Here is a 14,842-nt window from a genome sequence, read left to right as displayed (position 1 = left end):
AAAACTTCACTTTTGCCTTAAAATGACCACATTCAACCGGAAGGTATTGAGAGTATAAATGTGGGTTTCCAATTCTGCAGTTACTTTTCTGACTCTGTAACTGCATTGCTCATAATCTCAGAGGTGCCAGTTAAAGCTCCCATGGATTATAATATGGTTTTGATGGCAGCTTGGATAAAGGAAACAGACACTTCCTTTAGGGCCAATAAACTGTAAACGCTTGGAAAATGGTGTAGTTGCCTGGACAATCTAACTGAGAGAGAAAGCAGCCACAGCGCAAGCCAGACCTTCTGGCACTCAACAATGCTGGTTGTTTGGAGAAGGGAAACAATCATAAACAATCTATGCAGACTTTCGGCTGCTCCGGTGACATGTGTTTGCTTTTGAGAGCATCGAGTCAAGTTTTTCAATTACCCTACGAAAAGAAAAGTATGAGGTCTAATGGGGTTATTTAGTAATGACGTGTCCACATCTGCAAGGGATTTGTTGCCTTTCCAATTAGATTACATTTGGTTCCTTCCAGAGAGATGGTGGACACCTGGTCCCCCACCACCCGACGTATTTTACTTTTGTAGCATTTCCCCGGGCAGGTAGAGTATTGTGTTTTTTCCCTCTCCTGTAATTAATTTAACAATCTTCGGTATGGTAGAAATCCATGGAATTCAAGAACAAGGCTTATCATGGTAGGAAAAAAACAAGAACTCCCAAAAAATATCAAGTTAAAAAATCTGAGACTGGAACAGGCTACTGTTGTAGCTTGCAAAGGGGTGCGTATAGAGGAGTTTCCCTGGGAGTTAGTGCTGAGAACATATGTTCAATGTTAAGCATGTGCTTAAGTCCACCCCTGTTCAGCAAAGCACTTAAGCATGGGTCTTAGTTATATAATGGTGCCTTAAAAAAGTGTTCTAATAAGTAGTATCTATAATCTGAAGAAGTGAAAGATAAATGAACTTTATATTTACGCTGAGAAGTTGGAAAGATTCTAACAAGTTGTGTGCCGGCCCACTGTATATTGGGAAGACTCTGTCTTTTAGGAAGGAACTTTTCATTGCATGAGGAGCATTGGGGTAGGATAACTGATCATTTTCTCCTTCAGGTGAAACACATATGCAGTCTAAAGTGAAACCCAAAATATGAGCGATAGATATATTGCATATAGATTTGCAAGAGAAGATGCAGAAACGGGCATGAAAACATTTTGAGTGGGAAAGGGGGTCAGACAAATGAGATAAGAACATCTTCATTCTCAAACTACTCTGTGAATCTCTGGCTCCTATTAGTTTTCCTTAGAAATCTCCCTGCACTGAGATACCACAGTGAAGGGCTTGTTTTGATTTAGAGGAGAGTAAATCAGGGATTCACAAACATTTTGGTAGTGTGAAACATTTTCTTGTGACTCCCACATTGTCCATGAGGCAACTACAGTAACTGCATACATGGAAAAGTAATATTAGGAAAATATGCCTGTATTGGTACATGCCTTTTAAGGCAATTGAGCAGCTGGAAGCAAGAAGGAGAAGCCAGCACCATGTGAACAGCTAGTTCTCCACAGACAACCAGAAATTGTTCCACCGACTAGGCCACAGTCTGGGAGCCTCTGACAGAGAGAGAGAGAGAGAGAGAGAGAGAGAGAGAGGGGGGTGGGGGGGAAGAGAGAGAGAGATGTTATCAGAATTGGACAGGTATTGAAATAAATAATTAATCTTGCATTTATCATTATTATTACTTACGTAGCTCCAATAGTGGGTGTGATGCTTCATGGATAATTCAGAAGACATGGTCCCTGCATCTAAATAGACCATGTATGGCTAATGGCTGGTGGATGAGAAGTGAAGGAAAAACAAGTGCTGAGCAGTGAAGTTTAGCAGGGTCTTGTTTAATATTTTCTGTTGGAATCACAGAGTGCAAGACCAGAATGAGTCATGTGAGGGGATATACCTGCCCTGCATTGGGCAAGAAGAGGTTAACCCTACGCTGGGGGCTGAGGAAGCCAGGCCCCCTCTCCCCTGCTGGGCATGCTCCAACTGGAACCACATTATAAAAGGGAGCAGCTCAGCTCAGTCTGCTCTGACCGCTGAGAAGATAATATGTGTTGCGGGGGTTCCTGTCCAGGAGCTGTCGGAGTCCCAGACTGCAGAGGCCAGGCATGCCAAGACCCAGGAGAATACCTGGCTAGCCATGGAAGCCCAAGAGAAGGAGTCGTAAAGAGCTGCGCCGGCCAAGTACCCCAGAGAACCAGAGGGCCTGCAGACTCTGGAGCAGACATTGATCCGGTTGTGGAACCGGGAACGCAGATACTCTCAGTGGCAGATACTCTCGCTGCTGATAGGGCCCTGGTGGAGTAGGGAGGGCCAGGGTCCACCTGCCCAAGCTGCCAACCCAACCATGGGTGGTGGCCCACCCCACTTTTTGGCCATTAGGCTGTGCTGCCCTGCACCAAAGCATGGGCCCGCTGAATCTTGCCATTAGGCCCTACCACCCTGCACAGGAAGCCAGCCCTCTCAACTCTGGCCACTAGGCCACGCTGCCCTGCATGGAAAGGCACCCCAATTAACTTGACTGTGGTGCCATAACTCCCCCCAAAGGGGTGACGGGGTATACCTGCCTAGCAACAGGCCACCGGATCATGACCTCCTGTATAGCACAGGCCACTAAACCCCACCTAGCCACCCCCACACCAAGCCAACAACCAGAATTAGACCTAAGTATTACAGCCCTCGGGAGACTAAACTATTGTGTGCTACAGGCAGAATACAGGAGGGATCGAAGTACATCAATGTCCAAGGCCCTTGCAGTGGTTCAGTAGGGTTCTTCTACTACTATATCTTGTATCTGTCTGGCTAACACTACTTTGAGGGGAGGCCTAGGGGTGGTAGGCCTCTTGGAAGAAACATGTTTTAAGGAAGGACTTTAAGAAGGAGAGTGTCAGTGGGCATGACACACTGGGCCAGGGAGGGGTTCCAGGCTGAGGGAGCCACATGGGAAATGGCACAAGACTGGAAGAAGGACATGAAAGCAGGAGGTTAGACATGTAGCTTGGACAGAACAAACTGGACCCTGGAGTGAGTGACCAGAGATGAAAGCACAGAGTCAGGCAGAAGTTAGACAATGCAGAGCTGACTTTATAATGTCCCTGTCCCCCTGGAGGATCCCAAAGACCTTTAACAAACTGTGGGCAAAATCTTGTCAGTTCTGTCCAGTGGATCTCCACTGCTGTGTCCTGCTCTGTTTAAATGAATGGATCTCTAACCCAGTCACTGGGGAATCTGAGCACAGAGAGTAGAACAGAGGAGCCAAGATTTGTTGCATGGATCTGCGAGCAGGATTTAACCCTGTTTATGAAGGAAGCATTTCATCCTCCTTAAAATGCTTCCACTTTTGCATTGGAATATCGCTGCTCTTTAACAGTGCAACAAACACTACACAACAGCTGATGACAAGAAATGGAGAATGCCATGTCTTTTTGAAACAGATGGGCAGGCTTCAGGCTTGTGTGTAGTGTAGGAGAGAACCACAAGACATGATGAACCCAAGACTATTATTTTAGAACTTGTGCTAATCTGCCTTCAGATTTGCAAGGCATGGCCAAGTGGTAATACCAAGACTGTTTGAACGAGAGTGATTTGACTATATATATATATATATATATGTACTATAGATATACATATACAAATTATGTTAACTGTTTCATTGGAACACACACAACAAATTTCTGCCTCACAAGAGGTGGAGACTTTAAAATCTGCCTAAAAATGAGATCCAAACAAAGTCTCCCTCATATGCTGGAGACTTGGCCGGTCTGTCAGTACAATTTGCAAATGCAGAGCATCTGCAGACCACATAAAGTGGGAAAGTCACAGAGGAGCATTTACAGATTTTGCTATAGCTCTTTTTACTTAGGCTTTTAAAAATGCAGTTTCTTTCCCTCCTGGCTGTAAGGAGATTGGATTCTGAAAATTAATGCACTGCTGTTGCATTTGGTTAGTAGCCAGCCAGCCAAACAATAAGGCCTGCAGGCATGTGAACATCTCACATGCATCGCAATGAAGAATGCACTTCAAAAACTAGTTCTGGTCACAAAGCTATACACACATTGTTTCCTTAACAAATGTGTAAGAGAATTATTTAGTGTGCCAGGGAAAAAAATGCTGGATTAACAACCATGGAGACTGAAGTCCCCTGTTTCACCTCAGAGCAGGCAGGAGCAATGCAAACTTGCTTTCTAATATCCTGCTAATAAACTTTCTCCTTGTTTTAGAAGGACCACATCTAGGGCAGAAGAGGAGCTCCGTACCCATGGCCCAGTTAGTCCTTAGCCTCCCTGATGAGACTGCCAACAAGGAGACCAACAAATGCCAACTGTGATGATCTTTTCTGAGATGCAGACATCTCTTCACCAGGCCTTGGACTATGATCACTAATTCATTTCCACAGAGGCCCCCAAACAGCCTATGTACTACAAAAAAATTGGAGAATGATTTGTGTGAGGTGACTAGAGGTGAAAAGTTCCCTACTCTGTTCCCAAATCCCCTGAGCCATGCACCCCCCAGGTGATACTGCTTGGCCAGAACAGAAATATACGTGCTTCACCTCGGTACACAGAGCTAACTTCTTCTCAATGCATAAGACAACAGGGCCCAATGGTCAGTTATGCTACATTGGGAGGACAACAATTCTGAACACTTTGCAGCAAGAACTGAGCAGATCTGGGCTGTAGTAAATCTTGTGGAACTCACCTACAGGAGTATGGGCATCTCCGGCTGTAGCGGCAGCAGTAAAATTGCCACTCCCGATCGAGCACAGATGGAAAATACTGGCTCTGGAACCCTGCCACCAGTCCATTATTTGAACAGGTCTGATACCTGAGAAAAGGGAGGGAAAAACAAAACACATTATTAAGTAATATTTTAAAGAAGAAGCAGCACTTATATAGCAATTTACATCTTCAAAGCACTGGGCAAGGAAATGATACAACCCCAAATATTCAAAAATCATGAATCAGGCAAAGATTGGCTTTAAAATGTTAAACTAATGCTTCTTTTTCTTTTCCTTCTGGTATGAGCATTTAGGGCTCACGGGGGTCACATTTTCAAGCTTTTCTCTGCAATCCTGTGGGCTAGAAACTGATTTGATGAAAATGAAAGTTGAGTTTCTCATGTAATCACCTGAATCCAGGAGCTGGGGCTTTAATAAAAACATCAAATATTATGCAATAAAGTCCCAAGAGTTGGTAACAGCATTACAATATTATTTTGTACGTGGGGAAACTGAGACATTCTCTGGGGGGGAGATTAAAGGACTTGGCCAAGGTTTGAATTTGGATTTGCAAAATGAAACACTTGCTAAATTTAGTGAACCACTAGGCTAAAAGTTATGAAGGAGGTCCTCCACCAACAACCCAGGGTTACAAAAAACTCATTTTTCCTTGTAGGGCAGACGATGCCTGAAAAGCCGATGGTATGATACTACCACAATGTTCCCTCTTCAGAGCTTTGCTAATGAAACATCAAGCACAATGTTTTCCCAGGAAAAAAAAGACTGTCCTAGGTAATTTTGTTTTCCTGTAAAACTCTTTCCTGCAGTGGCACTGCACAAAGATCTATTATTTTTAATATTCCATGCAAAATTTCCTTCAAGTGGAGCAGCAGGACAAAAGTGCATGCCCACTGGTTTTGCTGATAGTGTCCTTGTTTTACAGTATGCCATTACCTGAGTGATACAGCCCAACATCATCCTTTATCAGCCCATTAAGGACAAGAAGGGAAGGGTAAGTGCTTGAGGCAAAGCTGAAAGCAGTTAAAGCACTTCAGCTCAGGCCAAGGGAGGCCCTCACAATGTCCAGCTCCACTGAGGTCATGCAACTTCCTGTCATCTGCTTCTGCCAGGGCTGCAGGAAACTCCACCATCCATTTCCTCCAGGGCCTTGGGATCCTGTCACCCACTTCCTCGTGGCCATAGGCAACCCTGCTGTCCAATTCGGCTTGTGCCACTAGCAACCCTGTTTCCCTCACATGAGTCACTGGCAGTGACCCATTCCTCTCCCACACAACCTCTCTGTCCTTGCGGGAGGCTAGCTCCTCTTCCCCATGGCTTCACTCCTTGTTGAGGTTGACTGGTGGGGACTATACACAAACCTAAGCAGCCCTGCTTCCGTTTCCATCTATGCAAATAGTCCTACTGGATTCAATACAGTAGATCTGTGTAAAAATGCACCCTGCTGTCCCTTTAAAATAAACCTACAACTGTGAGGAAAACAGCTTGTTTATGGCAGCTAGCACGAATGGGAACACGTGGCAAGGGCAGTCTAAAAAGCAGGCAGCCTGATTCCCGGGTTTGTGTAATGCTTTCCCAGTGTTGGTCATAGAATCTGCACAAAAACAGTCCGCAAATGTACTGGGCCGTGTTGCCAACATGTGAACAGGCAACTCCCACACACATTTTCTTCCTTAGCCCATGATGTAATCTGTGTCCCAGGGAGAGAGAGAGAGAGAGAGAGAGAGAGTGTGTGTGTGTGTGTGTGTGTGTGTGTGTGAGAGAGAGAGAGAGAATGGTTCAGAGACTGCAGAATCTGTTTTCCCCACTTCCAACAAAACACTTTCTCAGAATCCTAACCAAGGAAAAGAGGCAACAAACTTACATTAAACCGCACTTTGTTAGAAAAGTTTATACATTGTGCCTGAAAAATAAACAGGTTGTTGAGGGTAGGGCACAGCATTAGTCTATGTAATATGAAGAGGGGCTGGGGGATGAAGACCTCATAAAGCAGGGTGGCCAACCTGTGGTTCTGGAGCCACATGCAGCTCTTCAGAAGTTAATATGCGGCTCTTGTATAGGCACCGACTCTGGCGCTGGAGCTACAGGTGCCAACTTTCCAATGTGCCAGGGGGTGCTCACTGCTCAATCTCTGGCTCTGCCACAGGCCCTGCCCCCACTCCACCCCTTCCCGTCCCCTCCCCTGAGCCTGCCATGCCCTCGCTCGGCCCTCTCCCCTTCAGCCTCCTGCACACCAGGAAACAGCTGATCGGGAGGTGCGGGGAGGGAGGAGGAGGTGCTGATCAGCGGTGGCAGCCAGTGGGCGGGAGGCGCGAGGGGCGGGGGAGCTGATGGGGGACTGCTGACGTATTACTGTGGCTCTTGTCTTTGGCAATGTACATTGGTAAATTCTGGCTCCTTCTCTGGCTCAGGTTGGCCACCCCTGTCATAAAGGGACATCCTTTCTTGGGCAAGAATTGTTTGTTTGGTTATTTTAATCCCTGCCATTTGGTGCCATTTGGTTCATTCCATCCACAGTTGTTCTTCCTAAATATATATTTTTAAATAATCTCTGACAGAGATAATTGAGCAGCAGCCACGGAAGAAATGAACTTCACCAGAGGCAGAGAAATCACCCAAACCCTCCCTTCATTCGGGTGGAAAAGTTTTAAACTGAATTCCCAGGGCCCCCTCCATTGTAAAGGTAATGGGATAGACATACATTACCCTTCCTTGGATTACACATCCCTGTTCAAAACGTGTCACTGTGTAGCTGCCACGACAAAGCCATAATTAACAGGGTTTATCTTATAGATTATTAGAAACTGACACTGTCCCCCAGACCTCTCGCTGCTCCAATCCCCCGCCACTGCCTACCCACCAGTCATTAAGGGCCAGATTCTGCTGCCCTAACATTGAGTAGTATCTTGTTCCCCATACAGTGTCTGAGAAGCCAGTGGAGACACTTGTGAAGTAAGGGTTCTACTCAGCATGACTAAAGGTGTCAGAATCTCTCCCTTCAAAAATAGGCCCCCATTCAGCAAAGTCCCTAAACATGTGCTTAACTTTAAATGCATTCATAGATCAGAAAGAACCATTAGATCATCTAGTCTGACCTCTTATATATCACAGGCCACAGAATTTCTGTCCAGTTACTCACATAGAATATGAGGGTTAGAAGGGATCTCAGGAAGTCATCTAGTCCAACCCCCTGCTCAAAGCAGAACCCATCCCCAGCTATTTTTTTTTTTTTTGCCCCCGATCCCTAAATGGCCCCCTCAAGGATTGAACTCACAAACCTGGGTTTAGCAGGCCAATGCTCAAACCACTGAGCTATCCTTCCCCCCATGCTTGTGTCTGGCCCCATTCAGCAATGTGTTTAAGCCCATCTCTATTCAGTAGAGCACATAAATATATACCTAACTTTAAGCACATGCTTATGCTCATCCCCTAATCAGCAAAGCATTTAAAGTTAAGCCTGTACTTAAGTGAACACATGCTGAATCAGGGTCATAACGGTGAAAAGTCGTAATATTTCTTCCTCTCTGAGCTTTACATCCCCACTCCATTTTCTCTCATGTTTTTTTCAAAAGACTGTCTCTTGGGTTTATTTCTGCTTTGAAAACTGCACAATATACAGAGATGGTAATTAGTTAAAAAACACAACTAGACAGTACCAAGTTCTTGGTCAAAGGTCTCTTTTTGGTATTTCAACCAGAATGGGGTTTCTGATGCATGTTTTAGACAAGATAGCCAGCAACTGGAGAGAATTCAAAGGAGAGCAGCAAAATTGATCAAAGGTTGATTAAAGATCTGGGAAAATTAGACCTCTAAGGAAAAGTTAAGCAAATGGAGAACATGTTCAGGCTGAAAGCAAAGAGGCAGAGAGGGGGCATGGCAACTGTGACAGATATTGCAACTGCACATTAATATCTGTGGGGACCGTGTTGTATTACGTTTATGTATCACCGTGAGGCAGGGATTGTGTGCCACTCTTGGGGACAAGGTGTGTGTGTGGGGGGGGGTTATCACCGCTCCTCCAGAACCAAAAACAGTGAGGGGTGATTACATAGTAAACACCTCCACCATAGGTAGGCCTGCATATACTGGTTCAAACTGGGTTTTCCAGAGACCAACAGACAAAGAGAGGGCTTTTGGCATAAAAAGGCTACATTTAAACTGACTTGGGCTTTCCTTCTGATCTAGCAAACAGTCAGGACCTTCTCTCTAAGGGCCCCAAACTTGCAGAAGAATTGGAAAGACTTTGGGAAGACTGATGGGTGACCTCTGGTAAGCTTTTAGCATTTGCATAGGAACTTTTACTGTTTTGATCTGTTTTCTCTGTCATGCTTTTACCCTAAGAATAAATATGCTTGCTTAGAAAGAGCTGTGTGGTAACGGGTAACAGTTTGAAAAACACTGTTCATAGCCTTCGGAGAGAAAGCAGTGCACAGATACTGGCCTTTAGGCAGACTGGCCTTTTTGGGATATCTCAGTACAAGGCAGGGAGCTCTGCAGTCTTAAAACCCCTGCTCCGAAGGGAAAGAGACCTGGGTCTCTGCCCAAGAGAGGTGATGGCTGGGAGCCAGAAACCTGAAGTGGTGGCCTCAAAGGACCACAGAGAGGAATACATGTATAGTTACCCTGAAACTGTGACAACAACCATCTGCTAATATGCTAAAGGGACATCATGCAGACAACAATACATTTATTTTCATTAGTCAGTGAAGGCAGGACAAGACGTAACAGGGAAAATGTAGATTAAACATTAGGAAGAATTTTGCAGCTTTATGTTTGTGAATGGAGCAGGCTGCCAAATGGAGGCTGGTGGAATCTCGGTTGTTGGTGGTATGCCAGGTGAGGCCAGACACCCATCAGTCAGGGATGATGTAAGGATAATAAAATCCATCCCGCCACAATGAGAAATGGATTAGATAATCCAGCAGAGATTGTTGCCAACTGAAGTTAATCTAATTTGTCCCTCACAAGCAGAACTGATGAATCAGGAGGCCAAAAGGGACACGGAGATGGCCAGAAAGAGATTCACTATACTACAGATTAACTATAGATTATTATTCATATTTGTGTTCCTACCCAGTTCCTGAATGGAAGTATTTTCAGAATAGTGTCAGGCACGCAAATACCATGGTGATGAGCTTGGTAGAGAGCTGGAAAAGAGAGGCAGATAGATAAATAAAGAGAAGACAGAAGGATTGGATTTTCAAAAGCCCCAAGGACTTTCAGTGGTCACGTAGGTGCTTTTGAAAATCCCACCTGAAATAGATCCATATAGGAAAAGAGAAAATGCTCAATATAGAGATAAGATAAACAGAACAGACAGATAAAAGAGTTAGACAGGACAGGTTAGTTAAGAGAGTAACATATAAAATAAATAAGACCGACAGATAGAAAAGAAGTTAAATAAAATATCCAAGATAAATAAAAGCTGGAGAGATAAGATAAGTAAACACAGAAAAAGAGAGAGAGAAATATCTAAGATAGATAATTGATAGAAAAAAGAGAGGAGAGTGAGAGAGAGAAAAGAAAGTGTGAGAGACAAAGTAGAAAGATCTAAGAGATGAGAAAGAAATAAGGCATAGATGACATGCAGAGGATATAGACTTCCTAGGTACATATAGTTCTGATGATGAATGTTGCTAGAGGGTTCCAGTGGCATAAGAAAACATTTTGTATAGAATTACACAATATCCTGTTTGTGAGAAATGACTTTAGCAATTACTGTCATGGATTGTTTGAGAAGAAAAAAAAGTTCTTTATTTTTAAACAATAGAAAGAACTCATTCAAAATTATTATGCAATAAATGCAACTTGCATCAAAGTATGAAAAGGATTGCGTAATACATTACTAGAATTATCTCAATTTCTTGCTTATCTTTCCATCTCTATCTCCTTCCTACCCCTCCCTTTTTCTTTTCAGTCTTATTCCAAAGTGAGTATAAAGAGTCAATTTTTTTCTTAGCAATTGCATCAGCCATAGGAACTTATCACAGGGTGAACTGAGGAGCATGAATCATTCAGAACACGACTCAAACCCCTTGAAAAATCAAGGCTTTCACATTTCATTTTGAATTTTTGAAAAATTTCCTGTTTCATGCAAAATCTGCAAAAGTTTGTGTTCTTTCCTGAATTTTTTTGAGCCAATCTAAAATGTGTGAAATTTTTGAACTGAATACATGAACATTTTCAATATGTCTCTGTTTTCCATTTCATGAAAACATCATGAGAAAATGAAATTTGCAGAACGTGTAATGCCCCAGAATGAAATGCCATAGATCGTCCCATGAAACTTTGCAACCCCCCGCCTAAAATCTGATCATTTCTGTCGAGTCCTTTTCAGAAGCAGAGTAGCATATATGCATGTTAAATATGAACTACAGTTGATCATATTAGGCTTTCCCATATAATTAATATTCACTGTCATCATAATAGATTAGCATGCATTTTGGGCCCCTGTAATACTGATGTGATAGTAAACAGTCCCATACTGGGCACAAGCCAAAGTCTTCAGCAACAGAAAGATATAGAGAAAAAACAATGCTACGCTGGGAAGGAGCTTTTTCTAATGATTAGGGTTGGAGATTGGTAGTCAGGAATTTTGGGTTCTGTTCCCAGCTCGGACACTGATTCCTTGTTTAGCTCTGGGCAAGTCACATCCCCTATCTGTGCCTCAGTTTCCCCATCTGTAAAATCAGCAGCAACAATACCGAGCTATCTCAGAGGTGCATTGGACTCCTCCAGTGGGAAAGTGCTATAGAAGTGTAACGTAGGATCATTATCACATCAGTATGCATCATTACTAATATGACTAAGACAGTCATTTATAATGGCTAAGCAAATAATTAACTGCACTTGTACTATCACCACTGTGTTAATATGCACCCTCCAACTTTGGGCATTGCAATTTCTCTTTCAAAAGATAGTTTAACAGTATCCTACCATTGCATTCCAGCTCTGTTGATCTCTTCCCACCAGCATTCTGTTGGTTCCCCAAGACTCTGGGGCGTAGGCATGCATGCATAGTTCCACAGTCTGTCAGAGCCTTCCTTCTTGCTGAAAGTGCTCCTTACTGCCACTATCACCTGGCCATGGGGGCACTGGAAGTTGAAGCCCTGACGATACACATTGACCCACCCATCATTACCCCCGTAGTCATAGTGTTGATAGTTATAATCCCCATACTGGCCCCAAGCCACCGTCACCAGTGGCAGGAACACACAGAGAAGAACAAGGTCCATGTTGAATATGTTTCTGGCTTAGAAATGCCCCACTGGTTTGTTGTGCTGGTCCTTTTATATTGCCTCTAACATGTGGCTTCCAGATGTTTCATATCTAGATCCAAGTGCAATGTGTCATTGTTTAGCGAAAGTTCTCTGACCTAAAATATTGGCTACAGACACTTTCAATTACTTTTAAGGTGGAACTCTGCAAGAGGATAAATGGACACAAGTCAGATATCAGGAATGGCAATATACAAAAACCTGTAGGAGAACACTTCAACCTCCCTGGCCACACAATAACAGATGTAAAGGTAGCCATCTTACAGCAAAAAAACTTCAGGACCAGACTCCAAAGAGAAACTGCTGAGCTCCAGTTCATTTGCAAATTTGACACCATCAGATCAGGATTAAACAAAGACTGTGAATGGCTATCCAACTACAGAAGCAGTTTCTCCTCCCTTGGTGTTCACACCTCAACTGCTAGCAGAGCACCTCACCCTCCCTGATTGAACTGACCTCGTTATCTCCTTACTGATTTATACCTGCCTCTGGAGATTTCCATTACTTGCATCTGAAGAAGTGAGGTTCTTACCCACGAAAGCTTATGCTCCCAATACTTCTGTTAGTCTTAAAGGTGCCACAGGACCCTCTGTTGCTTTTTACAGATTCAGACTAACACGGCTACCCTTCTGATACTCTGCAAGAATAGTAGTGCTTAAGAGCATAGGAACTGGGGTTCCTATGTGTGAACCTTCTCCAATCCCTTACTGTAAAACTACTATCTATAAAGGCTGTACATATACATCACACCTGGATAATACATAAGCTTCAGCAACCCATTGTGCAATAGTTAAGGTTAAAAAGCAGTTTCATTTGAAATTCAAGCTCTATTACATATGGGCAGAACTTGTTGAAATGTTGATCTTTAGGTTGCAATTTTCCATTCTTGGTATTTGTCCATCTTTTTCATCTTGAACAAAAATGGTTCTATTATTTTTGAGTGAGAAGAGAGTGGGGAAAATATACTTTTCCCATTATAAAAATATCCTTTAGATTTTTTGGAGCCCAAATGACTGACGGTTAATTGTCCTGATCTAGCATGGGAATGGCCCTCATTGAGGAGCAGAGCTCAAGCTGTTTCCAGAGGAAAGTGATTTTGCTATGACTGAATTAAGAGCATTTGAAAATGACATATGCCATGCGTTCAGCAGATACTGTTGCTAAGATCATTAAGTGTACTCCTAGGCCCTGATTCGGGAAACCATCCCCATTCAGGAAACCACTTAAGCACCGGTTTTACTTTAAGTATGTGCTTAAGTCTCATAGACACCAACGAGGCTTAAGCATGAGTTTAAGGTTAATCATGTGCCTAAAGGCTTTCCTGAATTAGAGCACTAAGGAATTATGCACTGGGGGCATGGGTGCCTAAGCTGACTTTATAGTGAACTGGCTCCAGAATCACTGCCTGCAGAGCCGCCTTAGTCTCCAAGTGAGAGGATCCAAATGACAAAGATCCCCACGTGTCCCTCCCTGCCCATTCACTGCATATCATGCAGATCTTAAAACATCCATGCGCCCCCCTCCCCAGCTGCTGCTATTCCCAGAATTCACAATTAAGCAGACCTGCTGTGGTGAGTGGACTGGAATTGCTGGAAAAGCCAACTACCTGGTAGAGATTCACGCTCCATTACACCAGGGTGACTGCTCTGATGACACTTAGAAGCTCCACAGGGCACATGCCTTTGTAACGCAACAGACCAAGGTCATCGGTGGGCAGGATTGAACCTAGGGCCCCTGGAGCTTAAAGCATGAGCCTCTACCACATGAGCTAAAAGCCAATTGGCTCTTAGCTAAGGCTGTAGAGCAGATTCATTTAACGCACGCTCTTAGTAGTCTCGGTGCCACTAGATGGGACCCCAGGAGTTGTGTGGGCTACATCTTCACCTTCTAGCCCCAGCTCTCAGAAGCTCCACAGGAATAGAACTCCCCTCCTGCACCCATCTTAAAGTGGAACTTCCATCCTCTGGATCTTAGGCCTTCTGCAGCAGTAGGGGACCTGGATGGCCAGGGTCTTGGAAGAGACGTGAAGCGTCCTGGGGATAAAGAAAACAACGTGTCCCCATGTACATATGCATTACAGTCATCTTTAATTATGTGATCTCACACTATTTCTCACAATGCAATAGCATATGATTGACCCCATAGACACATGTGTTCAACATATTGTAGTATTGTGCACTACTCTGTGTCTGCCTGACAGAGGCTATGAAAATAATCTATAGAAGTACATAGTAAACTGCACATATACAACATATGGAGCTCGACCCTCAGCTGGTGAAAATGAGTGGAACGCTACTGATTTCAGCAGAGCAACGTGGAATTACACAACTTGAGGATATGGCCCATGAAGTACAACATCAAGGAACAATAGCAAAAAAAGTACATCTCTAGAGGGTTGGAATTAACTTTCAAAATTAAATTTTTTCAATGAATTTATGAGTGGGGCTTTATGAATAAATCTTACTATGAATACACTATCAAATCAGAAAGCCATCACAGAGTGTTCATTAGATGTTTTCCCTGGACTAAACCTGTGATCCAACCCCATTCCTAATCTAACAGTAGGTTTCCTAATGCAATCAACGCAAAGTCCCAGCTTCACCATCTGATCCCCACATGTGATTCCCAAGTGTCTATCACTTGGAAACTATACAGTGTTCTAAGCCAGTGGTTCTTAACATTTTCCACAGCAGGACCGCTCCAGGATCCACCCCTCCACCCTCTAACTAGGTTCTGGTTGGGACCCCGATCCCAATTAGCAATATAAGCAATGCAGAGTGGGACTCTTGGGG

General features: G+C 43.7%; 1 protein-coding gene and 1 long non-coding RNA gene across 2 annotated transcripts in view; one reads left to right on the top strand and one right to left on the bottom strand.

Moving 5' to 3' along the window:
• The window catches only part of DPT (dermatopontin), a 28,731-nt gene extending 16,662 nt beyond the window's left edge, over positions 1-12,069 (bottom strand). The window contains exons 1-2 of the mRNA XM_005294536.5: positions 11,710-12,069; positions 4,737-4,862 (exon numbers count right to left, since the gene is read on the bottom strand). Of these exons, the coding sequence (XP_005294593.1) occupies positions 4,737-4,862; positions 11,710-12,008 (425 nt within the window). The 5' untranslated portion in view covers positions 12,009-12,069. The remainder of the gene's footprint in view (positions 1-4,736; positions 4,863-11,709) is intronic.
• LOC101938564 (uncharacterized) overlaps positions 1-14,532 on the top strand; it is a 41,826-nt gene extending 27,294 nt beyond the window's left edge. Inside the window, exons 2-6 of the long non-coding RNA XR_255778.5 lie at positions 5,432-5,547; positions 5,699-5,767; positions 7,332-7,456; positions 8,959-9,042; positions 12,188-14,532. This is a non-coding gene — a long non-coding RNA (uncharacterized LOC101938564). The remainder of the gene's footprint in view (positions 1-5,431; positions 5,548-5,698; positions 5,768-7,331; positions 7,457-8,958; positions 9,043-12,187) is intronic.
• Positions 14,533-14,842: the final 310 nt, after the last annotated feature.

Source organism: Chrysemys picta, chromosome 1 (genome assembly GCF_011386835.1).
Source record: "Chrysemys picta bellii isolate R12L10 chromosome 1, ASM1138683v2, whole genome shotgun sequence".
Lineage (NCBI taxonomy): Eukaryota > Metazoa > Chordata > Testudines > Emydidae > Chrysemys > Chrysemys picta.
This window is presented reverse-complemented; position numbering and strand designations above follow the sequence as displayed.